Raw genomic sequence first — 27,982 nt, 5'->3', positions numbered from 1 at the left:
TGCCATTAGTACACTTTGCCCCTAGGACGGACTGACCCCTTTACAAGAGAGCTGTACGGACAAAACTTGCCTGTTTGAGAAGGGCTACCCTCCCCGAAAGCTGCCGAGGCGGCGGTGCAAAGTAATACCGAGTATAACCTCCCGCCAGCAGCAGGAATATTCTCCGGTCCCTGTAAGAAGTGAGCGGCTGTTCCCGAGCGAAACCTGACAGCTCGTCCACTAATATATTCGGGAGACAGATGGTGTTATGTTTTAGGGTACCATCTGGGGAGCGCGAAAGCAAACGCCCACCCATCGCTCGCCCCACCGCCTCTGGCAGGGAAAGGGTTACAAAACGCTGCTAATATCATTCAAATCTTTTCTCCATGATATACTTTTAAAGGTGCAATCCAGCCCCCCCTTACTCACTTGTTTTTTTAGTAAGGGGGGGGGGTCATCTGGTTAATTTCGGGCGCCGGTACTTCCCGGGATAGGGGGCACCGTTACTTGCTGGTATTTAAATTGCCCGCCTTACGTGGGCCAATGGGAACGCAGCGTTGGATAACTCGGCGGCTTCCTATAGGCCAGCGTGACGCGGGAGTTTTATGCCGCCATTTTGTTTGCCCTGCAGGGCGGCGGTACCAGCGCTATCTTACAGATAAGTATATCGGGAATTGGGGGGAGGGGGGATCGGACCCCCAGGCTTCTCATACATTTAAAAAAAAAAATGGAGTATGGGAAACTGTGTCTCTAAGTTATCTCAACTGAATATCTGAGTGTGTGTATATAAATCAGGGGACCAAAGTCAGTCCTCAAGGGCCACCAACAGGTCAGGTATTGGGGATATCCCTGCTTCAGCACAGGTTCTCAATCAGTGGCTCAGTCTTTGACTGAGCCACTGATTGAGCCCCCTGTGCTGAAGCAGGGTTATCCCCAATACCTGACCTGTTGGGGGCCCGTGACTGGATTTGTCCCCTCACTGATTGAGCCCCTGTGCTGAAGCAGGGATATCCCCAATACCTGACCTGTTGGGGGCCCGTGACTGGATTTGTCCCCTCCACTGATTGAGCCCCCTGTGCTGAAGCAGGGATATCCCCAATACCTGACCTGTTGGGGGCCCGTGACTGGATTTGTCCCCTCCACTGATTGAGCCCCCTGTGCTGAAGCAGGGATATCCACAATACCTGACCTGTTGGGGGCCCGTGACTGGATTTGTCCCCTCCACTGATTGAGCCCCCTGTGCTGAAGCAGGGATATCCCCAATACCTGACCTGTTGGGGGCCCGTGACTGGATTTGTCCCCTCCACTGATTGAGCCCCCTGTGCTGAAGCAGGGATATCCCCAATACCTGACCTGTTGAGGGCCCGTGACTGGATTTGTCCCCTCCACTGATTGAGCCCCCTGCGCTGAAGCAGGGATATCCCCAATACCTGACCTGTTGGGGGCCCGTGACTGGATTTGTCCCCTCCACTGATTGAGCCCCCTGTGCTGAAGCAGGGATATCCCCAATACCTGACCTGTTGGGGGCCCGTTACTGGATTTGTCCCCCCCCCACTCATTATTTCTGATAATCCTTATGACGTAGTTACTGAAAGTTTAAGGGTACAGTGTACCACGCTTTCCAAACCACGAGGGTCTCTCACCGAAGTGTACCACAGTTGGAAAGAAGAAATGACCGTCGTTGGACAAGGACGGAACTCAACTGGATCCCAAGTGAGATTAAAAGACCAAGATGCTCAAAAGTTAGATGGGAGGATGGGATGAGGGAATGTGTGGGAGAAGAGAGGCTGGAACCGGAGGACCTGGGGGATCATTGGGGGGGGGCTTCATCCAGCAGAGGGACCCCAAGGGCTGGAAAAGATTGTTTGTGTGTGTGTGTGTGTGTTTTTTTCTCCTCCAAATCCCGAACCGAACAAGACGTCAAACAATCCCGCTTCGATAAGGACGCCTGTGCAGTGTGTGTGTGCCTGTGCACTGTGTGTGTGTGTGTGTGTGTGCCTGTGCACTGTGTGTGTGTGTGTGTGTGTGCCTGTGCACTGTGTGTGTGTGTGCCTGTGCACTGTGGAACATTAAAGTGGCATTTAAAAATTTAAAGGCCTCTACGTTCCAGCTCCATGGAGAAGCCGAAGCCAGCGGCTTTGCTCGCAATCCTCCGTTCCCCCGACGCTGGAGATGAGGATGAGATGAGGGAATGTGTGGGAGCGACGTGGAGAAGAGAGGCCGTAACCGCAGGACCTGGGAGATCATTTGGGGAGACTTCATCCAGCAGTGAGGAGACACGGGCTGGAGATGACTATTGATTGTGATGATATATATATATGTAGGTGGAGATAAACCCTGTATTCAAGTCTCGTGCAGAGAAGATTCGTATAAATTAGCAGGAGATAAGAATTCTCGGCGTGGGCGACGTGCGGAGGTGTGAAACGGTGTCGCACTCAATCCGGGGCCATATCTTCCAAGTGGTGCTATGCCCTAAGAAGACGGTCGTAGCCGGAAGACACTTTACATCTTAAGTAAGGCATCTTCTGGTGCCAAAAGGTGCCTGGTGGGATAGCACGGTTTAGTAAATATGGACCTGTATGTTGCCCTAAGCTGCCATGAATCCAGTATCTCGGTTCATCCGATTTTATCTTTAGATTTTAGAAGGCAATTGATGCTAACCATCTGGAAAACGTCACATATTCATTTTAACCCTACGCACCAATTTAAATTTATATTCCCGTGCAGCAAGCCTCGTTGCCCCCGATAACTGGTTAACGCAAGAAATAAAGGTGGCAAGTATCACGAGCGTGCAGGCGAAACGCATGTTGGCCTTGTGTTTCTTGTGATCACCGCAATAGCACGAACACATCACATTGTGTTAATGTCGGCGCAATAAAGTCTGCTACATCTGGGTGTGGAACAAAATGTAAAAAGCAGCACGGAGCAGAGTGGTAAGTAAAGCGAACCGGAGGCCGGATCTAAGTAAAAAAAATAAAGCACCAGTTACGATGGGGAACGCGTTGGAGTTTAGCCTCAGTTTTTGTACGGGCGCTACGTGTTAATTAAACTTTTAGTTTTTTTACTTTTGATCCTGACTCCAGTTCTCTTACTCACCGCTGTGCTCCACGCTGCTCTTTTAATTTTGTTCCGGATTTTCCTCTCGCGGGAAGCACGGAGGGAAGCACGCGGGAAGCACGGAGGGAAGCCTCGCCACGGGGCCCCGCCTGCGTGTCTAGCTCAGCATACGCATATCTTGATTCGGAGGTAAATTTCAGTAAACGGATTTATATCCCGATTTTATACTAAAGGAATTTATTATCCTGTATCCCATGTGACTTGAGTCAGGATCTTTGTAGCGCTGCATTGGCGTGTCACTTCTCTGTATATACATACATCTGTGTGTGTTATATATATATATCTCTATACTCTCCGTCCGCCCGTGTCTCCCCACTGCTGGATGAAGTCCCCCCAATGATCCCCCAGGTCCTACGGTTCCAGCCTCTCTTCTCCCACACATTCCCTCATCCCATCTTACTTTGATCTTTTAATCTCTTGGAATCCAGTCGAATTTGATCTTTGTCCAGCGCCGGTCACTTCTTCCTGCGATATGTCCGGCCCGTCGCCATTTTGTTCCCAGGACATACTTGAAAACGAGAGGTAAATCTCAATGTATATTTCCTGATGTAACGTTTTGATATAAATAATAAGAATATACATTTTCATTTCGTGTGAGAATGGAAAATACATATGGCTTCCGTCCGCTGCGGCAGGACACGCGAAGAAGAGACCTGTGAGGTTTGGGAAGCTCTGTACATGTGAAGAAGAGACCTGTGAGGTTTGGGCAAGCTCTGTGCACTATATATAATTTTGTCTATGAAGAACGCTTGTTTATATCTCTCGTTTCTCCTCCTTCTGCAGAAGTAGAAAGGATTCAGCCTCAAAGAAATTCTACTGAAGAGGGACTCCAAATATACACGGAAATCGGCGATCAGTTGGCGGTCCTCATTGGGGAGGTTTCCGGGTGTAATAACACAAGGAGACGTTTTGTTTACCGCGCACCTCAAATGGAAGAACTTATTTTTTTTTCTTCGTTGATATGACAGAGATAAATGTATTGTCAGCTCCTGAACCCTATACCTCCTATTACCCCATATACCCCCTCCCTATACCTCCTATTACCCCATATAACCCCTCCCTATACCTCCTATTGCCCCATATAACCCCTCCCTATAATACCTCCTATTACCCCATATAACCCCTCCCTATACCTCCTATTACCCCATATAACCCCTCCCTATACCTCCTATTACCCCATATAACCCCTCCCTATAATGCCTCCTATTACCCCATATAACCCCTCCCTATAATACCTCCTATTACCCCATATAACCCCTCCCTATACCTCCTATTACCCCATATAACTCCTCCCTATAACTCCTATTACCCCATATAACCCCTCCCTATAATGCCTCCTATTGCCCCATATAACCCCTCCCTATAATGCCTCCTATTGCCCCATATAACCCTTCCCTATAATGCCTCCTATTGCCCCATTTAACCCTTTCCTATAACTCCTCCTATTGCCCCATATAACCCCTCCCTATAACTGCTATTACCCCATAAAATAAACCTGTAATAATTGCTTTCCTAATAATTTCTCCAAATATTAACAATAAATCTTTAAATTATGTAATTGTCTAAACATTTTAATTCCCAGACCTACAAAAGAACATTATTACCTTCCTAAGAGCAAAGTGTACTAATGGCAGTGACAGGGTTAAGGGGTCAGTCCCTCCTAGGGGCAAAGTGTACTAATGGCAGTGACAGGGTTAAGGGGTCTGTCCCTCCTAGGGGCAAAGTGTACTAATGGCAGTGACAGGGTTAAGGGGTCTGTCCCTCCTAGGGGCAAAGTGTACTAATGGCAGTGACAGGGTTAAGGGGTCTGTCCCTCCTAGGGGCAAAGTGTACTAATGGCAGTGGCAGTGACAGGGTTAAGTGGTCAGTCCCTCCTAGGGGCAAAGTGTACTAATGGCAGTGACAGGGTTAAGTGGTCAGTCCCTCCTAGGGGCAAAGTGTACTAATGGCAGTGACAGGGTTAAGGGGACACATCTGGGTCAGACACCTTGTTACCCAAATCTCCCCCCATAAGTATGATTAAATCCTTATTAAAGTTATTATAGAAACACGGGGAGCCGAGACTTGGGAGGGGGCTGATTTCCTCGCGCTGCTCCCGTGTGTCTGACGTCTCTGTGTTCATCAAGAGTTTGCACAGGCAAAGCCCCCTCTCCCCCCCTCCCTTATTGTCTCTGATAAGGAATGGGAGGGGGGGTGAATAAGGGTAAAGGAAACCCTTGACTGACAATCACTCCCCCCATCCAGAGACCCTTAAATAATCCGACTTGTAATAATTGTCCCCATAAATGAAAGCGGACAAATCTTTGCTATTAGCACAGTTCCATTAGATTAAGGAAACCAATTAGGCCGTTAAATTATTTTCTAGCTGACTACGGGGGATCGCGCCTCCCAGCCACTTAACTCATATTATTAAGAGTCTCGTGTTAATGAGGAGAGACGGGTCAGAGCCCAAAATGCTAATAAGACATTTAAAAGCAGCCCCTACATAAGTCCTGGCCCCGAGCGCCTTGCATTGTTTCCTCTTCCGATCGCAGACGGACGATTTCCAGAGTACGGCATTACAGAGCCAATATGTCAAAGGAGCAGCTCCTTGCGTGTCTGTGCTCACGTATGAGAGATGCATGCTGGGTGTTACGCAAAGACGTATTTTATTTATTTATAAAAATGTTTTACCAGGAAGTAATACAGTGAGCGTTACCGCTCATTTTCACGTATATGTCCTGGGCACAGAGTTATAACAATACAGGGTTACATTAAAAGAACAGAGGTTATCCCTGGGAGATTCACTGACACCCAAGAGAATCTGATAGAAGAAATTATGACCATTCAGACCTCAGCCTGAAGGACACTAGGGTCAGCGGGTGGGGGAGGCTCACCCCTCACCCCCCCTCCCATCTCTATACCCACCCCCCCTCCCCCTCTTGCCCCCCTCCCTCCCCCTCTACCCCCCCCCTCTCTTTTTCAGACTTCTCGCTCCCCCGGTCACCCGGTGACCCAGAGGTCGCGCCACTCTTGGCGGTACACCCCCCCCCCCTCCAACATGGAAAACTTGAAAATCAAAGTGTATTAGGATATTGCGATGTGATATATGCCTGTAAATTTGCCTGTTTCCTAATAAAAATGTAAAAAAAAAAAAAAAAAAAAAAAAAAAAAAAGAACAGAGGTTACTCCCACTCACGGAAGTGTACTCTGTAATGTCTGTTCCCGGAGAGGCGGCCGAGGAGGCTATTAGTCCTGAAGCTCAGACCGGGGTAACGGTCACGCGAGCTCGCATCTGCATCCGCCACGTCGCTGGCGCAGGAAGTCAAGTGGGGCGTTTCTGAGATACAGACTAGGATCAGGAACAAATGTCCCACAATGCCCTGCGTGTTTCATGGATCATGTGTGTGTCATACGGCACCCCTGTGAGCACGCGACCTGCATACAGGACAAGGGTTAATACTGCGCTCGCAAGCGGTCTGACTTTTCACCTCCGCAAAGGTCCCTCAAATGTACGATATCTCCCCTACAGGACAAGGGTTAATACACAACTGGCAAGCTGCCCCACTCTTCACCTTCGCAACGGTCCCTCAAATGCATCCCAATTTACCACCGTCACGAACAGCACACAAGTGGGCACGGTACCTCCTATGAGTTAATATTGTATCTATACACTGCCACCATCTGGGATATGCAAATAAGATGTAAAATTAATATTTGCCAGGGCCCCAGGTCCCTCTTTATTATTGAAAAGACTATGCACTTTAACACACAAAATGTGTCCGAAAATGTAAATACTCTCTCCAGAGCGTGCAACAGCTCATTCAGAGCCCAAAGCATCACTTATTAAATGTTTTCTTATATAGTATATAGTGCTTAGATTACAGAAAAAGGATTTCAAGAACATACAATTACAATAAATGCAGAACAGTTTCTCAAAATAAAGGGATATAACATAAAAGAAAGACTATACATCACCATATGTCAAAAGTTTTCTCCCAGAGAGGTCACTGGTGCAGAATTGAGACTCGTGTGTTTGGTCCAAACACACCGCTGTTGAAATCTAAATTCCTAATACATTGCTATTACTTAAACACATTCTTAAATGACGTTTTTTTTTTTTTTTTTCCAAAATTTTTTTTTATTAGGCAGATAAGTCATTACATAGTATAAACAGTACAAGCAATATATCAGCCTAATGTACATTTTTTTCTTTTTCTTGAGTGAGAAGAGAAAAGGAAAGACTCAACGTCTCCCTGACCTACTGTGGTCCATCGGGGAGGCGCGAGTATGGAAACAGAGAGGGAATAGTGGGCCATGTCCCCCTTTTGACCGCAGCCTCTCCAGCATAGATCGGATGCCAGTGGGTAGATTTGATTTATTCTAACTGGGGTAAGATACCAGCGGAACAGTATTTTGTAAATATTTTCTTTGATTGTGGTACATATAGAAGTTCCTGAGGCATTTTCCCAAATACTTTCCCAGTCCTCTCGGTCTATAACTATATCCAATTCTGCTGCCCAATGCAGCATATAGTCATGTGTGGGGGCTTCTGTAGCCCTCTCCAGCTCTTTGCAAATTTGTGTTATTAGACCTTTCTGGTGGGCTGTTTCTCTGCATAGCCGCTCGAAACCTGTGAGAGGGGGAAATTCCAATGTTGGGGATAATGTTTGAATTCTTAAATGACATTTAAACTTCCCTTCAATATCTAAGCGCCCTCATAACTTTCCTTAACTAATACTTACACACACGGGAGTCACAACAACACATTCAGGCGCTCATGGCGGACGCGACAAGACTAAGCATGACCATCTTACCCCTAAACCTGAGCAACAAATGAATATCTGTCCCCCAGTACCTGTTAAACATGCAGTGTGTAATGTCAGAACATGCCATTCTGTGACACGATTACAGATTTGTAACTCTTATTATGCAGAGGAGATGACATCACATGATATTCTCATTTTTAATAAAGTCACTCTTATGTTGAATACATTTTTAGCCACGCCCACTGAACCTTGCAGTACCGTCCAGAGAATGCCTTTGAAGCTAGCTCTAAGATGATCATATCAGTTTTACACTAGGCCTGCCTAAGGTGTTACCAGGCCATAAACCATTTTTAGCAAGCAACTTCAATCAAGCCCCTTTGAAGCTTCCACAGATTCACGACAAGTCAGAAACCCCAAATATTTTCAAACCCAAGGTGTACCTTTTTAACCTCTGAAGCACCGGCTGGATTAAAATACATAATATCTCATGATATTATCATGACACATACATATACTACTCTGTGGTGATGTATAGACGCTGCTCTGCACTTACATATACATAATGCTCTGCGGTAACATATATGCACTGCTCTGCACTTACATATACATACTGCTCTGCAGTGATGTATACACACTGCTCTGCACTTACATATACACACTGCTCTGCAGGTGATGTATACACGCTGCTCTGCAATTACATATACATACTGCTCTGCAGTGATATATATACACGCTGCTCTGCAATTACATATACATACTGCTCTGCGGTGATGTATACACGCTGCTCTGCACTACATATATACACTGCTCTGCAGTGATATATGTACACGCTGCTCTGCACTTAAATTTACATACTCTTCTGCGGTGATATGTACATGCAGCTCTGCACTTTCATATACACACTGCTCCGCGGTAATGTATACACGCTGCTCTGCAATTACATATACATACTGCTCCGCTGTGATATATACACGCTGCTCTGCACTAACATATACACACTGCTCTGCGGTAATGTATACACGCTGCTCTATACTTACATATACATATAGCTCTGTGGTGATATATATATACGCTGCTCTGCACTTACATATACACACTGCTCTGCAGTGATATATACATGCTGCTCTGCACTTACATATACATACTGCTCTGCGGTGATCTATACACGCTGCTCTGCATTACATATACACACTGCTCTGTGTTGATATATACACGCAGCTCTGCACTTACATATTGATGCTGCTCTGCACTTACATATACATACTGCTCTACGGTGATATATACACCCTGCTCTGCACTTACATATACATACTGCTCCGCGGTAATATATACACGCTGCTCTGCACTTACATATGCATACTGCTCCGCAGTAATATATACACGCTGCTCTGCACTTACATATACATACTGCTCCGCGGTAATATATACACGCTGCTCTGCACTTACATATACATACTGCTCCGCAGTGATATATACACACTGCTCTACACTTACATATACATACTGCTCCGCGGTGATATATACACGCTGCTCTGCACTTACCTATACATACTGCTCCGCAGTGATATATACACGCTGCTCTGCACTTACATATACATACTGCTCCGCGGTGATATACACACTGCTCTGCATTTACATATACATCCTGCTCCGCGGTGATATATACACGCTGCTCTGCACTTACATATACATACTGCTCCGCAGTGATATATACACGCTGCTCTGCACTTACATATTGATACTGCTCTGCACTTACATATACATACTGCTCCGCGGTGATATATACACCCTGCTCTGCACTTACATATACATACTGCTCCGCGGTGATATATACACACTGCTCTACACTTACATACTGTACACATGCTGCTCTGCAGTTACATGTAATATACACATGCCGTTCTGCCTGTTACATACACGCTTTGTGTAATCATCTTCCTTAGAAAGACACCCCCCCCCCCCTTAAGTGACTGTTGTCATTTATATGTTATTTGTACCGTGTGATAAATGAATGTGTTTCCCTTTTCTCCGGGAACACTGGATTCCAGCGTCTCCGCTGCGCCTGTTTCTGCGTCTGACTAACAACGGCCTCACAATTACTTCGCAAACAGACGGCAGAGCAGCGCTAACAAGGGCTGACAAACAGTCTGATCCCCAAAGATATTAGGTATAGATTGTAAAAACCCTCCACAGCTTTTGTTTAGTACGGAAATGTTGAGGTCAGAATGATTTCGAAATACTTACACTTGTCAATAATCTGCATAGCCCCTTAAACAGCTCAGTGTCCTCAGGTCACTCTGGTTCTGGGAAGGATACAAGGATAAACAGAGAGCGACAGAGCACTCCAGGTAGCATCAAGAATAAGAAAAAATGATCATAAGGAGGAAAGTGCGTTTTCCTTAAAAATTATTTAATGGTCATAGGACAAAAAAATAGCAGGGCGTTGTCCCCAACGCGTTTCACGCTAAGAGAAGCTCTCTATGCTATCAGTAGTGCTCTGTTGCTCTCTGTTTATCCCTGTATCCTGTATCTTCCTGATGGGGGCACACTAAAGAACACCTGGAAATATGTGGACGTTGCAGCATACAGTGAGTTCATGCTTGCTACATGTTTTCCTGCTTTATTTAAAGCATTAGGTACTCCTTGGGGTGATTTGTTTGCCATGGTTCCTGGATAGATTGCGTATCATACCTTCAATTTTTTCCATTTGTTGGTTAACCATTATTGGTTAACACCCAATACCTGTCCTCGTATTATGGTATAATATATAATTAAAATATATAACAGCCAGGGTTCGTTTAAGAGTATCCTATTGTACATATTATTCTGTATTGTTCTGTATATGGTCTTTAGCACTACACATTTTTTTTCATTTGGTCCTAGGAAAAACTGACCCTTTTAAAACTAAACTGGGATTAGTTAAAGAGTTTGGCCTCTTGCAAAGGTGGGTAGAAAACGTGGGTCAGTGGCACCTTTGGTGGGTCAGTGGCACCTTCGGTGGGTCAGTGGAACATTCAGTGGGTCAGTAGCACCTTCGGTGGGTAATTCAGTAAGGATTCCTGCACCCTCTGTAAGAATCTCCATATAGCGCCCCTAACATTATTAGCAATGCATCTGGAATATTAATAAATAGGATTACACGCTGTATATGTTGCCTTTTTTTTATTCCAGGACTGTCAGCATAATCTATTTAATTTCTCCTGGGGAAGGTTTCCGAGGGCATGCCGCTATATATAGCAGTAACACGCACCATCCTTCGTCACGCGGGGAACAGAAATCTGGGTCATTTCTGCAGCCGATCCCCACGAATTCCTCCCGGATTTGGTTTCCCACGACACGTCTGTGACATGTCACCCACGCACACGCACACGTCAAGGTGTTGATTGCACCAAGCACCGGAGGGTCTTGTTTTATTTGACGTGTTACAGCCGGGAAGCGAAGTCACACTTCAAACCGATCATGGGGTGTGAATTTAACTTGCACAGGGTCGCTCACATCTGGGGGAGGCGGTATTAACCCCTTGGTTAGCAGAAGGGACTCAGTCTACCTGTAAACAAGTTAAACCGTCTTTAGCATGAATGAATGGGGATTTGAAGGATTGAGCGCTAATGGGAATAGATGAGTCTGCTGTGACATCCTAAATGCTGGATATAAAGCAGCTGAGCTCTAGGAACAGCTTGGATGGGCTCAGTCACTTCACAACAGCCAGCGCCTGTGGTGCTCAGAGCCAGACACAGCAGAAGGGGCTGTTTGTCCATTAGATGTAACTCCTGCCTCCCTCCCTTATCCGTGCACCCCCCTCCACCCCCCCACCCCCTTCCCCCAGCCAACCGAAGCTACAGTAGCTGAAGGTGTAGGAATCATTGGGAGCCCTATGCAAGAGACACGTGGAGCTGTCCAGCAGCGCTGGTGCTGAATCAAAGCTCAAGCAGAAGAGGACTTCTACTGCTCAACACCTGAAGAGCAAGGATTTGCACACACCTGGGGATTTACAGACTCGTAGGATGGGCTCCTGGAATTGACCAATGCCAGACAAAAGTGCCCCGGGGTAATCCTGTCTAGTCATTACTCCGGGAATCAACTTCTATTAGCCGAGCTGCAGATACTCCAAGTGTGGGAAGGAAAGCAGAAGCTACAGGGAGCATCCGAGGAACAAAGGTGTTGTATGAAGGAAGGTATGGTCAACTGAAGCAGGTCATCGGTCTTCCTGCACCTTCATAAACTGACCCAGTCTCGCTCCATACAGAAGACTTTCAGAACTTAGTTTGCCGGATCAAACCCGTATAGAGCTCGGCAGACATGGCATTCATGGTCAAAACCATGGTGGGAGGTCAGCTGAAGAACCTCACCGGAGGTCTGGGGGGGAAAGAAGAGAAGGGAGACGGGGAGAAATCACCAGCGGAAGCCCATGGGATGACCAGGGAGGAGTATGAAGAATATCAAAAACAGCTCCTAGAGGAGAAGTAAGTGTTCTGGAAACCCATGTAGAATTATCTGTAACTTGTATGGATCCATCTCTGACCCCACGGACAGCCACACCCCTCTTCATACTATTATATCCACTGGTCTATTTGATGCCCCCATCATTCATTTTATATTTGATATATTGTAATTAATACTGTATTACACACATATGCTGATGGCAAATTACACATGAGACACAGACACATCCCCATCTCTATGAAATCACGCTCCCCAATTCCCCTGTTCGCTCCCCAGGGGAAACTGCAGGCAGATTTGAATTAATTTAATTACATTCTGGGTACAGCAAAAACGCTAAATTCCATGTGACAACTGAAGGAGCATTAAATTACTGGAGGTCTTAACTCATCAGTAACATTAAAAGAGCCGGCTGACCCTTTCAATGCCTCGATGAAATGAGCGTGTAAAAATAAAAGCCCTGTCTGTGTAGAGGTGCAGCCACCTGAAGACAACATTAAACAATGACATAATCACATAAAGAGTGATATATTAACACGCAGAGTGATATATTAACACGCAGAGTGATATATTAACACGCAGAGTGATATATTAACACGCAGAGTGATATAATAACACGTAGAGAGATATAACATGCAGAGAGATATAATAACATGCAGAGAGATATAATAACACGCAGAGATATAATAACACACAGAGAGATATAATAACACGCAGAGAGATATAATAACAGGCAGAGAGATAATAACACGCAGAGAGATATAATAACACGCAGAGAGATATAATAACACGCAGAGAGATATAATAACACGCAGAGAGATATAGAACACGCAGAGAAATATAATAACAGGCAGAGAGATATAATAACAGGCAGAGAGATATAATAACACGCAGAGAGATATAATAACATGCAGAGTGATATTATAGTACTCTGCATGTTATTATAATATGCAGAGCGATATAATAACACGCAGAGCGATATAATAACACGCAGAGCGATATAATAACACGTAGAGTGATATAATAACACACAGAGAGATATAATAACATGCAGAGATATAATAACACATAGCGCAATATAATAACAGGCAGAGAGATATAATAACACGCAGAGAGATATAATAACACGCAGAGTGATATTATATCACTCTGCATGTTATTATAATACGCAGAGCGATATAATAACACGCAAAGCGATATAATAACACGCAGAGTGATATTATAGCACTCTGCATGTTATTATAATATGCAGCGCGATATAATAACACGCAGAGTGATATAATAACACGCAGAGCGATATAATAACACGTAGAGGGATATAATAACACGCAAAGAGATATAATAACATGCAGAGATATAATAACACATAGAGCAATATAATAACATGCAGAGAGATATAATAACACGCAGAGAGATATAATAACACGCAGAGCGATATAATAACACGCAGAGCGATATAATAACACGCAGAGAGATATAATAACACGCAGAGCAATATATTAACATGCAGAGCGATATATTAACACGTAGAGCGATATATTAACATGCAGAGATATATAACACGCAGAGATATTAACACACAGAAAGATATAATAACACGCAGAGATATATAACACGCAGAAAGATATAATAACACGCAGAGATATAGTAACATGCAGAACAATGTAATCACATAAAAAGAGATATCATAACACACAGAGATATAACATGCAGAGCGATATAATATCCTGCAGAGCGACACAGTGACACGCAGAGTGACATAGTAACACGCAGAGCGACATAGTAACACGCAGAGCGATGTAATAACACGTAGAGCGACATAATAACACACAGAGCAACATATTAACACGCAGAGGGATGTAATAACACGCAGAGCGACATGGTAACACGCAGAGCGATGTAATAACACACAGAGCAACATAGTAACATGCATAGCAATGTAATAACACGTAGAGCGACATAGTAACACACAGAGCAATGTAATAACACGCAGCATGACATAGTAACACACAGAGCAACATAGTAACATGCAGAACGATGTAATAACACCCAGAGCAACATAGTAACACACAGAGCGATGTAAGAACACGCAGAGCGATGTAAGAACACGCAGAGTGATGTAATAACACGTGGAGCGACATAGTAACACGCAGAGCTACGTAGTAACATGCAGAGTGACTTAGTAACACGCAGAGCGATGTAATGACATGCAGAGCGATGCAGAGCAGTGTGTTGCCAGAACCGCTGGCAGCGAAAGTGTTAATTCCCCTAATCCCAGAGTGCGGGGATCCCAGGGGGGGGTAATGTTGCCTAATCCTGAGCCTTGTACATTTCCATATTTATCATCTCAAACATAATCCCCCATTCCTCCCATCTGCCAGATGGATATTACTGCCAGGGAGTCGTGTCTGCTCTCTGAGATCAGGGGCTGTGCTGGGGAAATTATTCACTGGAAACTCGCAGAGAGATGTAATAACATGCAGAGAGGTGTAATAACACGCAGAGAGGTGTAATAACACGCAGAGAGGTGTAATAACACGCAGAGAGGTGTAATAACATGCAGAGACGTGTAATAACAAGCAGAGAGGTGTAATAACACGCAGAGAGGTGTACAGTAATAACACGCAGAGAGGTGTAATAACATGCAGAGACGTGTAATAACAAGCAGAGAGGTGTAATAACACGCAGAGAGGTGTAATAACACGCAGAGAGGTGTAATAACACGCAGAGAGGTGTAATAACATGCAGAGAGGTATAATAACACACATATAATAACACACAGTTATAATAACACGCAGAGATATAATAATGCACAGGTGTAATAACGCACAGATATGTAATAATGTGCAGATAAATATAACACGCAGAGAGATATATAACACGCAGAGCAATATATAACATGCAGAGAGATATAATAACACGCAGAGAGATATAATAACTCGCAGAGAGATATAATAACACGCTGAGCAATATAATAACACGCAGAGAGATATAATAACTCGCAGAGAGATATAATAACACGCAGAGAGATATAATAACTCGCAGAGAGATATAATAACACGCAGAGAGATATAATAACACGCAGAGAGATATAATAACACGCAGAGAGATATAATAACTCGCAGAGAGATATAATAACACGCAGAGAGATATAATAACGCGCTGAGCAATATAATAACATGCAGAGATGTAATAACGCGCAGAGATATAATAACATGCAGAGATGTAATAACGCGCAGAGATAAATAAAATGCAGAGTAAAGTATTGTGGGCTCCTCTGGTAGGAAAGGGGTTAATGGCGCTTCTGCTTTTTCAAGCTGCTTACCCATAATGCACGTGATGATATTTAACAACTGCAAAAATTCACTAACACACAATGTTACACACTCATTAACACACACACACACACACCCAAACCTACTGTACGGGGGGTTCCCAGAGGATGTTAATGTGTATGTATACACACACACACACACATTAATCCACCGATACACACACACAAAGATGAATCTACTGATACACACATTAACCCACCGATGCACACACACATTAATCCACCGATAAACACAGAGACACACACACACAAACATTAATCCACTGATACACACACACACTGATACACACATTAATCCACCAATGCACACACACATGAATCCACCTATATACACACACTGATACACACAGAGACACACATACATGAATCCACCGATACACACATACTGATACACAGACACACACACACACACACACACTAGTCCATTGATATACACACACACACACACGAATCCACTGATACACAGATCCTATTACACACAGAGACAAACACACACATGAATCCACTGATACACACACTTTGATACAATCACACACACATTAATCCACTGATATACACACACACTGATACACACAGACATTAACCCACGATACACACACGCTGATACACAAAGACACACTGATATATATATATATATATATATATATATTATATATATATATATATATATATATATACACACACACACATTAACACTGATCCACACTCAGACACACACTGATCACATATAGACACACACACACAACACATATTATCTTGCTCTGCGTGTTATTATATCTCTCTGCATGTTATTATATCTCTGCGTGTTATTATATCTCTCTGCGTGTTATTATATCTCTCTGTGTGTTATTATATCTCTGCGTGTTATTATATCTGTCTGCGTGTTATTATATCTCTCTGGGTGTTCTTATATCTCTATGTGTGTTATTATATCTCTCCGCGTGTTATTATACCACTCTGCGTGTTATTATATCTATCTGCGTGTTACAGTATATCTCTCTACGTGTTATTATATCTCTCTGCGTGTTCTTATATCTCTCTGTATGTTATTATCGTGCTGTGTGTTACTATATCACTCTGCGGGTTATATCTCTCTGTGTGTTAGTACTACATAGATCATCGGGTGTGGGGGGGATGGAGAAGGTGGGGAGAGAGAAGGGGAGGGAGAAGTGTGGAGTGGGGAGGAGAGAAGGGAGGGAGACAGTGGATTTTGCCATTACTCTGAGTGCCAATCAAGGAATATTGCACAGATACTCCCCTTTAAATGGGAGTCGGTGTGGCAGTGCCCCGATCGGCACTCTCAGTTCAATAAACATCCCACATAAAGAATTCCTCCGGAATACAGCAAAAATGCCAGATTTTGCCGTGGAAATATCGCGGTTAAATAAAGAGGCCGATAAATTCATTAGGCGCCAGCTGCTCTCCTAATGAGCAGCAAAATAAAGACATCAAATAAAGCCACGGGGAACAGCGGACGCGTGGCGCAGACAGTAATCTTTCTCTTAAACTTATTGCTTTTAGTTATAGGGTCTCTAAAGCGCTTTTCCTAATGCGGTTCTGAGCCCGCGGTGAATTAAATTGGTACCGACCGCAGGCGAGACGGCGATTAAAGATTATTAAATATCCACAGCAATGGAATTGTTTCCTGAATGAAGTTGGATTAATTTATCCTGTGCCGGCTTCTGGGCAGTCTGTCACACCACGTCACTGGCCTTAGGTCACTTTGCCCCTACGTGGGACTGTCCCTTTAACCCATATAACACGTCCCTGTCATTAGGTCACTTTGCCCCTACGTGGGACTGACCCTTTAACCCATTAAACACGTCCCTGTCATTAGGTCACTTTGCTCCTACGTGGGACTGACCCTTTAACCCATATAACACGTCCCTGTCATAAGGTCACTTTGCCCCTACGTGGGACTGTCCCTTTAACCCATATAACACGTCCCTGTCATTAGGTCTCTTTGCCCCTACGTGGGACTGACCCTTTAACCCATTAAACACGTCCCTGTCATTAGGTCACTTTGCTCCTACGTGGGACTGACCCTTTAACCCATATAACACGTCCCTGTCATTAGGTCACTTTGCCCCTACGTGGGACTGTCCCTTTAACCCATATAACACGTCCCTGTCATTAGGTCACTTTGCCCCTACGTGGGACTGGCCCTTTAATCCATTAAACACGTCCCTGTCAGGTCACTTTGCTCCTACGTGGGACTGACCCTTTAACCCATTAAACGCGTCCCTGTCATTAGGTCACTTTGCCCCTACGTGGGACTGACCCTTTAACCCATTAAATGCGTCCCTGTCATTAGGTCACTTTGCCCCTACGTGGGACTGACCCTTTAACCCATTAAACACGTCCCTGTCATTAGGTCACTTTGCTCCAACGTGGGACTGCCCCTTTAACCCATTAACCACGTCCCTGTCATTAGGTCACTTTGCGTTTACATGGTCTTAAAGACACAGTGCGTTGCAGGTCTTAAAGACACAGTGATTTAAGGATCTTATCTCCGTTCTCTACATCCTAAACCCTAATAAGATATCAAACATTTAAACATTGGATCAACTAAAGTCCTTGCCCTCTTGAAACACCAGTACAGGCAGTCCTCGGTTATCCGACACAATGCGTTACTCAAAATGGCGTTGGATAGTGAAACGTTGTATAGCGAAACACGTTTTCCCACAGGAACACTGTTTAAATGAAAGGTTCCGTTCCTGAAGGCATTTTTAACACTAAAATATACCAAATATTTTACGCAGGCAATAAGATTTGCAGCACACACATAAATTATATAGTGTATATACTGTATTATATATAATATAACATAATATAACATAATATATTATATAGTATAATATTATATTATATATATTATATACACATAAACAACTTTGCAAAGCGTTGCAAGAGCGTAGGATAAGCCATTTTGGCGTTGTAAAAATGAACATAGGTATGCATTGCATGGCGTTGGATAAGCCATTCGCTGTAAAGCGAAGCGTTGTAAAACGAGGACTGCCTGTACCGCTGCTTTTTCACTAAGGTGGGGGGATTTGAGCAGATGGGAAACTTGGTTTTTGTTATGGACTTCTCTGCGTGTTGATGTTGTTGGAAAACCTGTGGTCCTAACACCATGTCTGCTCCATCCAGGATGGAGAGGGAAGCCATGTACACACAGCGGAAGGCAGAGCGAGCCACGCTCCGGACCCACTTCAGAGATAAGTACCGGTTGCCCAAGGTAAGTGGAGTCAATGGAGAAAGCCATCAGGACGTGGGATGTAGAGAAGGAGGTATTGCCATCAGAATGTGAGGGGTAGTGATACCAATGTATAGATCATTGGAAAGACCTCACCTAGAGTAGTGTCGTTCTGGAGCGTATGGGCCATTACCACTTCATAAGACACCAATTAGCAATGATGAGCAACAGGTAACATGGTATCTGCCACGTGTGGTGACTGGAGCAAGGAAAGATCCGAACTGGATGTATAGAAGGGAGAAATCACTCTCGTGGTCTTGGGAAAACGGCGGTTAATAAAAGTGGTAAATGTCTCGGCCCTCTTGAGAAAAGGTCCGTGGTCAGGAGTGAAACGTCGACCTTCTTTTATTAACCGCCATTTTCACAAGACCACGAGCGTGCTTTCTACCGTTGTTCTTGGTAAACATGGCCCCATATCTTCAGGACATAAATGAGCAAGAGGTTGTACAAAGTAGATCTACTAAAATGGGCTTGGTCCACATCATAAAACGTATCAGGAAACACTGAAGGATCTCAACGTATTTAGCTTGGGAAGGGCGGATATGATGGAAGCTTTTAAATATATATAAACTACAAGAGGGAAGCACATTTCAGAGAGAGAGACGAGCTAGAAGAGGTCATGCTCTGACACTGGAGGGTGGGAAGCTCAGGGGAAATGTGAGGAAAGACTTCTTCATGGACAGGGTGGTGGATTCATGGAATAGATTCCCAGCAGAGGTGATAGGGGTAACACCGTAAGGGTATTCAAACATGCTTGGGGTAGGCATAAGGCTATCGTATATATGAAATAAACCTCCACCAGGTCTTACAGTGGAGACGATGTTGGGCAGGCCAGGTGGGCCCAGTGGTCAAATGTTCTGGGTTGAAGTCCCAAGAGGATACAGGGTTGGGTTAGCAATACGGTGAGCTCCTTCTCTGCCAGTTGGTGGAAGCAAAGACGAGCATGGCAGGTGAAGTCATGGCTTGTCCAGTCATCATGTTGTGATGTGTGTCCCCCTCTGTCCCCAGAATGAAGTTGATGATTCGCAGATCCAGCTGGCCGGGGGAGACGTGGAGCTGCCCAAAGAGCTGGCCAAGATGATCGAGGAGGATAATGAGGAGGAAGAGGGTAGGGCATCTGTCATCGGTCAGCTGAGCAGCATGCCGAACCTTGACCTGGACTCCATTAAAGGAAAAGCCCAGTCCACTCTGGATGACCTGAAGCAGTCAGCAGAGAAGTGTGCAGTCATGTGACTCTCTCCCAACCCGTCCTGAGCCCCGAATCATGTGACCCCAGTGGCCCATGTCAACTCTCTGAGATCTAGCATTGCCAATCGTGATGACTAACCCTTTGAAGTGTGCTCAGCATCTTCAGCTCAGCTCCAGGAGTAATGCAGAAGACCACATAACTCCATTGACCAGTCTGAACTAATGACCCCTTACATCCAGGTCCAAACTACTCTATCACTAACCAACTCTGACCTGGGACCCCAGCATCCTGGACTACTTTGGACAAACCATTATCTAACTCTGCAGTTATCAGGAATACAACTCTCCCAGATCTTCCAACTGAGACCAACTATCTAGGGGGAGGGGGGTGATCATGGAGAACCAGTTTATACAGTTTATACACTACATCTGAGCCCATAGCTTCCATGTTATCTGGGATAAGGTTGGATGCTGTATACCGGGCCACAAGGGTTAACCCATGTCCTATCTCAAAGTCACCAGGAAGAAGAGAGGATGAGACATTAGCCAACAGATCCCAAATTGTCCCTCTCGTGCCCTATCTTTCAACTCGGCCCTGTAACCTCCAACTGATGCAAAATAAAAAAATCAGGAAACCCACTCTCTTCGTGGTTGGAAAGGTCCATTTAGTAGATAAGGGTCGGACACTTCCAAAAACCACGGAAATATACTCACGTGAAGAAATCCAAATAATCTCTGCAGTCCAAGTGCTGTTGGGGTAACACCGGAGCCCTGGAGGTTTTAGCGCAAATCGGATCCCAGCACCCAGAAAATTCACCTCCCAACGATGTTAACCCTTTGTGGGGCACTTTAAAGAGGTTCGCCCAGCGCACTGTATATCAGGCAATGTGTAGTGGGTGCCTGGAGTCGGAGATTAAACTCCTTGTGTGTTTTTGCGGGTGTAGAGATGTGCTGGTCCATTAGAGGTGCGTCCTCCACATTTTGTCCTATTTTGAAAGTGGGATCCCTGTGATGTTCTTTAAACCACATAAAACATTCCTTATTTTTATTTGTGCCTCGTGTTTTGATTGTATTTCAATGTTTAAAAGGGCCCAACACCCACAGTAGTGCTGTGCGTACGTGTGTGCGTGACAGTGTGTGTGTAGCCCTGTGCTCCTCGTGCTGTGTGTGTGTGTGTGTAGCCCTGTGCTGTGTGTGCGTGCTCCCTGTGCTGTGTGTGTGTGTGAGGAGCCCTGTGCTGTGTGAGTGTGAGCGTGTGTGTGTAGCCCTGTGTGTGTGTGTGTGTGTGTGTGGAGCCCTGTGCTGTGTGTGCACGCTCCCCGTGCTGTGTGTGTGCTCCCCGTGCTGTGAGTGTGTGCTCCCGTGCTGTGTGTGTGTGCTCCCCGTGCTGTGTGCGCGCGCTCCCTGTGATGTGTGTGTGTGAGGAGCCCTGTGCTCCCCATGCTGTGTGTGTGTCTGTGGAGCCCTGTGCTGTGTGAGTGTGAGCGTGTGTGTGTAGCCCTGTGTGTGTGTGCTCCCTATAATATGCTGTGTGTGTGTGCTCCCCGTGCTGTGTGTGTGTGCCCCCCGTGCTGGGTGTGTGTGCTCCTTGTGCTGTGTGTGTGCTCCCCGTTCTGTGTATGTGTGTGCTCCCCGTGCTGTGTGTGCTCCCCGTGCTGTGTGTGTGTGTGCTCCCCGTGCTGTGTGTGTGCTCCCTGTGCTGTGTGTGTGTGTTCCCCGTGCTGTGTGTGTGTGCGCGCGCGTGTGGAGCCCTGTGCTGTGCGAGTGTGATCGTGTGTGTCAACGCTCCCCATGCTGTGTGTGTGTGTGTGCCTTCCGTGCTGTGTGAGTGTGCTCCCCGTGCTGTGTGTGTTTGCACTCCACGTGCTGTGTGTGTTTGCACTCCACGTGCTGTGTGTGTTTGCACTCCACGTGCTGTGTGTGTTTGCACTCCACGTGCTGTGTGTGTGTGATCCCTGTGCTGTGTTTGTGTGCTCCCCATGCTGTGTGCTCCCCATGCTGTATGTGTGTGCTCCCCATGCTGTGTGTGTGTGCTCCCCATGCTGTGTGCGTGTGCTCCCCATGCTGTGTGTGTGCTCCCCGTGCTGTGTGTGTGCTCCCCATGCTGTGTGTGTGTGCTCCCCATGCTGTGTGTGTGTGCTCCCCGTGCTGTTTGTGTGTGTGTGCTCCCCGTGCTGTGTGTGTGTGTGCGCGCGTGTGGAGCCCTGTGCTGTGCGAGTGTGAGCACGTGTGTGTAGCCCTGTGTGTGTGCACGCTCCCCGTGCTGTGTGTGCGTTCCCCATGCTGTGTGTCCGTGTGTGCTCCCCGTGCTGTGTGTGTGCTCCCCGTGCTGTGTGTGCTCCCCGTGCTCTGTGTGTGTGCTCCCCGTGCTGTGTGTGCTCCCCGTGCTGTGTGTGCTCCCCGTGCTGTGTGTGTGTGCTCCCCATGCTGTGTGTGTGTGTGTGCTCCCCGTGCTGTGTGTGTGTGTGCTCCCCGTGCTGTGTGTGTGCTCCCCGTGCTGTGTGTGTGCTCCCCGTGCTGTGTATGTGTGCTCCCCGTGCTGTGTGTGTGTGCTCCCTGTGCTGTGTGTGTGTGCTCCCCGTGCTGTGTGTGTGTGTGCTTCTCGTGCTGTGTGAGTGTGCTCCCCGTGCTGTGTGTGTGTGATCCCCGTGCTGTGTGTGTGTGCTCCCCGTGCTGTGTGTGTGCTCCCCGTGCTGTGTGTGTGTGCCCCACGTGCTGTGTGTTTGTGTGCTCCCCGTGCTGTGTGTGTGTGTGCTCCACGTGCGGTGTGTGTGTGTGCTCCCCGTGCTGTGTGTGTGTGCTCCCTGTGCTGTGTGTGTGTGCCACACGTGCGGTGTGTGTGTGTGCTCCCTGTGCTGTGTGTGTGTGCCACACGTGCGGTGTGTGTGTGTGCTCCCTGTGCTGTGTGTGTGCACCCCGTGCTGTGTGTGTGTGCTCCCTGTGCTGTGTGTGTGTGCTCCACGTGCGGTGTGTGTGTCTCTGCTCCCTGTGCTGTGTGTGTGTGTGCTCCCCGTGCTGTGCTGTGTGTGTGCTCCCTGTGCTGTGTGTGTGCTCCCTGTGCTGTGTGTGTGTGTGTGTGTGTGTGCTCCCCGTGTTGTGCTGTGTGTGCTCCCTGTGCTGTGTGTGTGCTCCCTGTGCTGTGTGTGTGTGCTCCCCGTGCGGTGTGTGTGTGTGCTCCCTGTGCTGTGTGTGTGTGCTCCACGTGCGGTGTGTGTGTGTGCTCCCTGTGCTGTGTGTGTGTGTGCTCCACGTGCGGTGTGTGTGTGTGCTCCCCGTGCTGTGTGTGTGCTCCCTGTGCTGTGTGTGTGCTCCCTGTGCTGTGTGTGCGCTACCCGCTTTCCCTGCGTATAACACACATACACACGATGCAGCGACCAGTGTCAAATAATTTATTACATTACAAACAGAATCTTGGTGTCCCTGACCGGTCCCACGCAGGACCACGGAGCGTGGCCAGGCAGGCAGGACCACGGAGCGTGGCCAGGCAGACAGGACCACGGAGCGTGGCCAGGCAGGCAGGACCACGGAGCGTGGCCAGGCAGGCAGGACCACGGAGCGTGGCCGGGCAGGCAGGACCACGGAGCGTGGCCAGGCAGGCAGGACCACGGAGCGTGGCCAGGCAGGCAGGACCACGGAGCGTGGCCGGGCAGGCAGGACCACGGAGCGTGGCCAGGCAGGCAGGACCACGGAGCGTGGCCAGGCAGGCAGGACCACGGAGCGTGGCCAGGCAGGCAGGACCACGGAGCGTGGCCAGGCAGGCAGGACCACGGAGCGTGGCCGGGCAGGCAGGACCACGGAGCGTGGCCGGGCAGGCGGTGTGCGACAGCGGAGGGGTCACTGCAGGGAGCACGCTGCAAAAAGACACACCATCAGAGACAGGGGGAGAGAGGATTGGGGGGTGGGGGGAGAGATAAGGTTGGATGCTGTATACCGGGCCACAAGGGTTAACCCATGTCCTATCTCAAAGTCACCAGGAAGAAGAGAGGATGAGACATTAGCCAACAGATCCCAAATTGTCCCTCTCGTGCCCTATCTTTCAACTCGGCCCTGTAACCTCCAACTGATGCAAAATAAAAAAAATCAGGAAACCCACTCTCTTCGTGGTTGGAAAGCTCCATTTAGTAGATAAGGGTCGGACACTTCCAAAAACCACGGAAATGTACTCACGTGAAGAAATCCAAATAATCTCTGCAGTCCACGTGCTGTTGGGGTAACACCGGAGCCCTGGGGGTCATAGCGCAAATCGGATCCCAGCACCCAGAAAATTCACCTCCCAACGATGTTAACCCTTTGTGGGGCACTTTAAAGAGGTTTGCCCAGCGCACTGTATATCAGGCAATGTGTAGTGGGTGCCTGGAGTCGGAGATTAAAGTCCTTGTGTGTTTTTGCCGGTGTAGAGATGTGCTGGTCCATTAGAGGTGCGTCCTCCACATTTTGTCCTATTTTGAAAGTGGGATCCCTGTGATGTTCTTTAAACCACATAAAACATTCCTTATTTTTATTTGTGCCTCGTGTTTTGATTGTATTTCAATGTTTAAAAGGGCCCAACACCCACAGTAGTGCTGTGCGTACGTGTGTGCGTGACAGTGTATGTGTAGCCCTGTGCTCCTCGTGCTGTGTGTGTGTGTGGAGCCCTGTGCTGTGTGTGTGTGTGTGTGAAGCCCTGTGCGGTGTGTGCGCGCGCTCCCTGTGCTGTGTGTGTGTGAGCGTGTGAGCGTAGGCCTGTGCTGTGTGTGTAGCCCTGTGCTGTGTGTGTGTGTGTGAGGAGCCCTGTGTTGTGTGAGTGTGAGCGTGTGTATGTAGCCCTGTGTGTGTGTGTGTGGAGCCCTGTGCTGTGTGTGCACGCTCCCTGTGCTGTGTGTGCACGCTCCCTGTGCTGTGTGTGTGCTCCCCGTGCTGTGAGTGTGTGCTCCCGTGCTGTGTGTGTGCTCCCCGTGCTGTGTGCGCGCGCTCCCTGTGATGTGTGTGTGTGTGAGGAGCCCTGTGCTCCCCATGCTGTGTGTGTGTCTGTGGAGCCCTGTGCTGTGTGAGTGTGTGTGTGTAGCCCTGTGTGTGTGCTCCCTATAATATGCTGTGTGTGTGTGCTCCCCGTGCTGTGTGTGTGTGCCCCGTGCTGTGTGTGTGTGTGCTCCCCGTGCTGTGTGTGTGCTCCCCGTTCTGTGTATGTGTGTGCTCCCCGTGCTGTGTGTGTGTGCTCCCCGTGCTGTGTGTGTGCTCCCCGTGCTGTGTGTGTGCTCCCTGTGCTGTGTGTGTTCCCCGTGCTGTGTGTGTGTGTGCGCGCGTGTGGAGCCCTGTGCTGTGCGAGTGTGATCGTGTGTGTGAACGCTCCCCATGCTGTATGTGTGTGTGCCTTCCGTGCTGTGTGAGTGTGCTCCCCGTGCTGTGTGTGTTTGCACTCCATGTGCTGTGTGTGTTTGCACTCCACGTGCTGTGTGTTTGCACTCCACGTGCTGTGTGTGTTTGCACTCCACGTGCTGTGTGTGTGTGATCCCTGTGCTGTGTGTGTGTGTTCCCCATGCTGTGTGTGTGTGCTCCCCATGCTGTGTGTGTGTGCTCCCCATGCTGTGTGCATGTGCTTCCCATGCTGTGTGTGTGTGCTCCCCATGCTGTGTTTGTGTGTGCGCGTGTGTGTGGAGCCTTGTGCTGTGTGTATGTGTGTGTGGAGCACAGGGCTGTGTGTGTGTGCTCCCCGTGCTGTGGGTGTGTGGAGCCCTGTGCTGTGTGAGTGTGAGCGTGTGTTTAGCCCTGTGCTGTGCTGTGTGTGTGGAGCCCTGTGCTTTGTGTGCGCACTCCCTGTGCTGTGTGTGTGCTCCCCGTGCTGTGAGTGTGTGCTCCCGTGCTGTGTGTGTGCTCCCCGTGCTGTGTGCGCGCGCTCCCTGTGATGTGTGTGTGTGTGAGGAGCCCTGTGCTCCCCATGCTGTGTGTGTGTCTGTGGAGCCCTGTGCTGTGTGAGTGTGTGTGTGTAGCCCTGTGTGTGTGCTCCCTATAATATGCTGTGTGTGTGTGCTCCCCGTGCTGTGCGTGTGCTCCCCGTGCTGTGTGTGTGTGTGCTCCCCGTGCTGTGTTTGTGTGCTCCTTGTGCTGTGTGTGTGCTCCCCGTTCTGTGTATGTGTGTGCTCCCCGTACTGTGTGTGTGTGCTCCCCGTGCTGTGTGTGTGCTCCCTGTGCTGTGTGTGTTCCCCGTGCTGTGTGTGTGTGTGCGCGCGTGTGGAGCCCTGTGCTGTGCGAGTGTGATCGTGTGTGTGAACGCTCCCCATGCTGTATGTGTGTGTGCCTTCCGTGCTCTGTGAGTGTGCTCCCCGTGCTGTGTGTGTTTGCACTCCATGTGCTGTGTGTGTTTGCACTCCGCGTGCTGTGTGTTTGCACTCCACGTGCTGTGTGTGTTTGCACTCCACGTGCTGTGTGTGTGTGATCCCTGTGCTGTGTTTGTGTGCTCCCCATGCTGTGTGTGTGTGCTCCCCATGCTGTGTGTGTGTGTTCCCTATGCTGTGTGTGTGTGCTCCCCATGCTGTGTGTGTGTGCTCCCCATGCTGTGTGCGTGTGCTTCCCATGCTGTGTGTGTGTGCTCCCCATGCTGTGTTTGTGTGTGCGCGTGTGTGTGGAGCCTTGTGCTGTGTGTATGTGTGTGTGGAGAACAGGGCTGTGTGTGTGTGCTCCCCGTGCTGTGGGTGTGTGCTCCCCATGCTGTGTGTGTGTGCTCCCCGTGCTGTGTGTGTGTGATCCCCGTGCTGTGTTTGTGTGCTCCCCATGCTGTGTGTGTGTGCTCCCCATGCTGTGTGTGTGTGCTCCCCGTGCTGTGTGTGCTCCCCGTGCTGTGTGTGTGTGCTCCCCATGCTGTATGTGTGTGCTCCCCATGCTGTGTGTGTTTGTTCCCCATGCTGTGTGTGTGTGCTCCCCATGCTGTGTGTGTGTGCTCCCCATGCTGTGTGTGTGTGCTCCCCATGCTGTTTGTGTGTGCGCATGTGTGTGGAGCCTTGTGCTGTGTGTATGTGTGTGTGGAGCACATGGCTGTGTGTGTGTGCTCCCCGTGCTGTGGGTGTGTGGAGCCCTGTGCTGTGTGAGTGTGAGTGTGTGTTTAGCCCTGTGCTGTGCTGTGTGTGTGGAGCCCTGTGCTTTGTGTGCGCACTCCCTGTGCTTTGTGTGTGTGCTCCCCGTGCTAAGTGTGTGTGTATGGAGCCCTGTGCTGTGTGTGTGTGTGTGCAAGCTGCCTGTGGAGTGTGTGCACGCTGCCTGTGCTGTGTGTGCTCCCCGTGCTCTGTATGTGTGGGTGTTCCCCGTGCTGTGTGCGTGTGCTCCCCGTGCTGTGTGCGTGTGTGCTCACCGTGCTGTGAGTGTGTGTGTGCTCCCTGTGCTGTGTGTGTGCTCCCCGTGCTGTGTGTGTGTGCTCCCCGTGCTGTGTGTGTGCTCCCTGTGCTGTGAGTGTGTGTGTGCTCTCTGTGCTGTGTGTGTGCTCCCCGTGCTGTGTGTGTGTGCTCCCCGTGCTGTGTGTGTGTGCTCCCCGTGCTGTGTGTGTGCTCCCCGTGCTGTGTGCGTGTGCTCACCGTGCTGTGAGTGTGTGTGTGCTCACCGTGCTGTGAGTGTGTGTGTGCTCCCCGTGCTGTGTGTGCTCCCCGTGCTGTGTGTTTGTGTGCTCCCCATGCTGTGTGTGTGTGATCCCGTGCTGTGTGTGTGTGCTCCCCGTGCTGTGTGTGTTCTGTGTGCTCCCCGTGCTGTGTGTGTGCTCCCCGTGCTGTGTGTGTGATCCCGTGCTGTGTGTATGTGCTCCCTGTGCTCTGTGTGTGTGCTCCCCGTGCTGTGTGTGTGCTCCTCGTGCTGTGTGTGCTGTGTGCTCCCCGTGCTGTGTGTGTGCTCCCCGTGCTGTGTGTGTGCTCTCCCCGTGCTGTGCGTGTGCTCTCCCCGTGCTGTGCGTGTGCTCTCCCC

At 48.2% G+C, this 27,982-nt stretch overlaps 2 protein-coding genes across 4 annotated transcripts in view; both read left to right on the top strand.

The window, feature by feature from the left end:
- Positions 1-4,436, top strand: part of LMAN1L (lectin, mannose binding 1 like) — a 41,996-nt gene extending 37,560 nt beyond the window's left edge. For all 3 annotated transcript variants that reach the window (XM_075575944.1, XM_075575945.1, XM_075575946.1), the window contains one exon: positions 3,880-4,436. In XM_075575944.1, the coding sequence (XP_075432059.1) occupies positions 3,880-3,916 (37 nt within the window). In that variant the 3' untranslated portion in view covers positions 3,917-4,436. The remainder of the gene's footprint in view (positions 1-3,879) is intronic.
- Positions 4,437-11,521: 7,085 nt separating this feature from the next.
- On the top strand, positions 11,522-21,110 carry CPLX3 (complexin 3). The gene is made up of 3 exons (XM_075575943.1): positions 11,522-12,307; positions 18,769-18,856; positions 19,883-21,110. The coding sequence occupies exons 1-3, from the start codon at positions 12,144-12,146 to the stop codon at positions 20,105-20,107; spliced, it is 477 nt and encodes a 158-aa protein (XP_075432058.1). The 5' UTR covers positions 11,522-12,143; the 3' UTR covers positions 20,108-21,110.
- The last annotated feature ends 6,872 nt before the right edge of the window (positions 21,111-27,982 follow it).

The sequence above is a fragment of the Ascaphus truei genome, chromosome 18 (genome assembly GCF_040206685.1).
Source record: "Ascaphus truei isolate aAscTru1 chromosome 18, aAscTru1.hap1, whole genome shotgun sequence".
NCBI classification, from domain to species: Eukaryota; Metazoa; Chordata; class Amphibia; order Anura; family Ascaphidae; genus Ascaphus; species Ascaphus truei.
The sequence above is the reverse complement of the archived record's forward strand: the minus strand, read 5'-3'. Positions and strand labels throughout refer to the sequence as shown.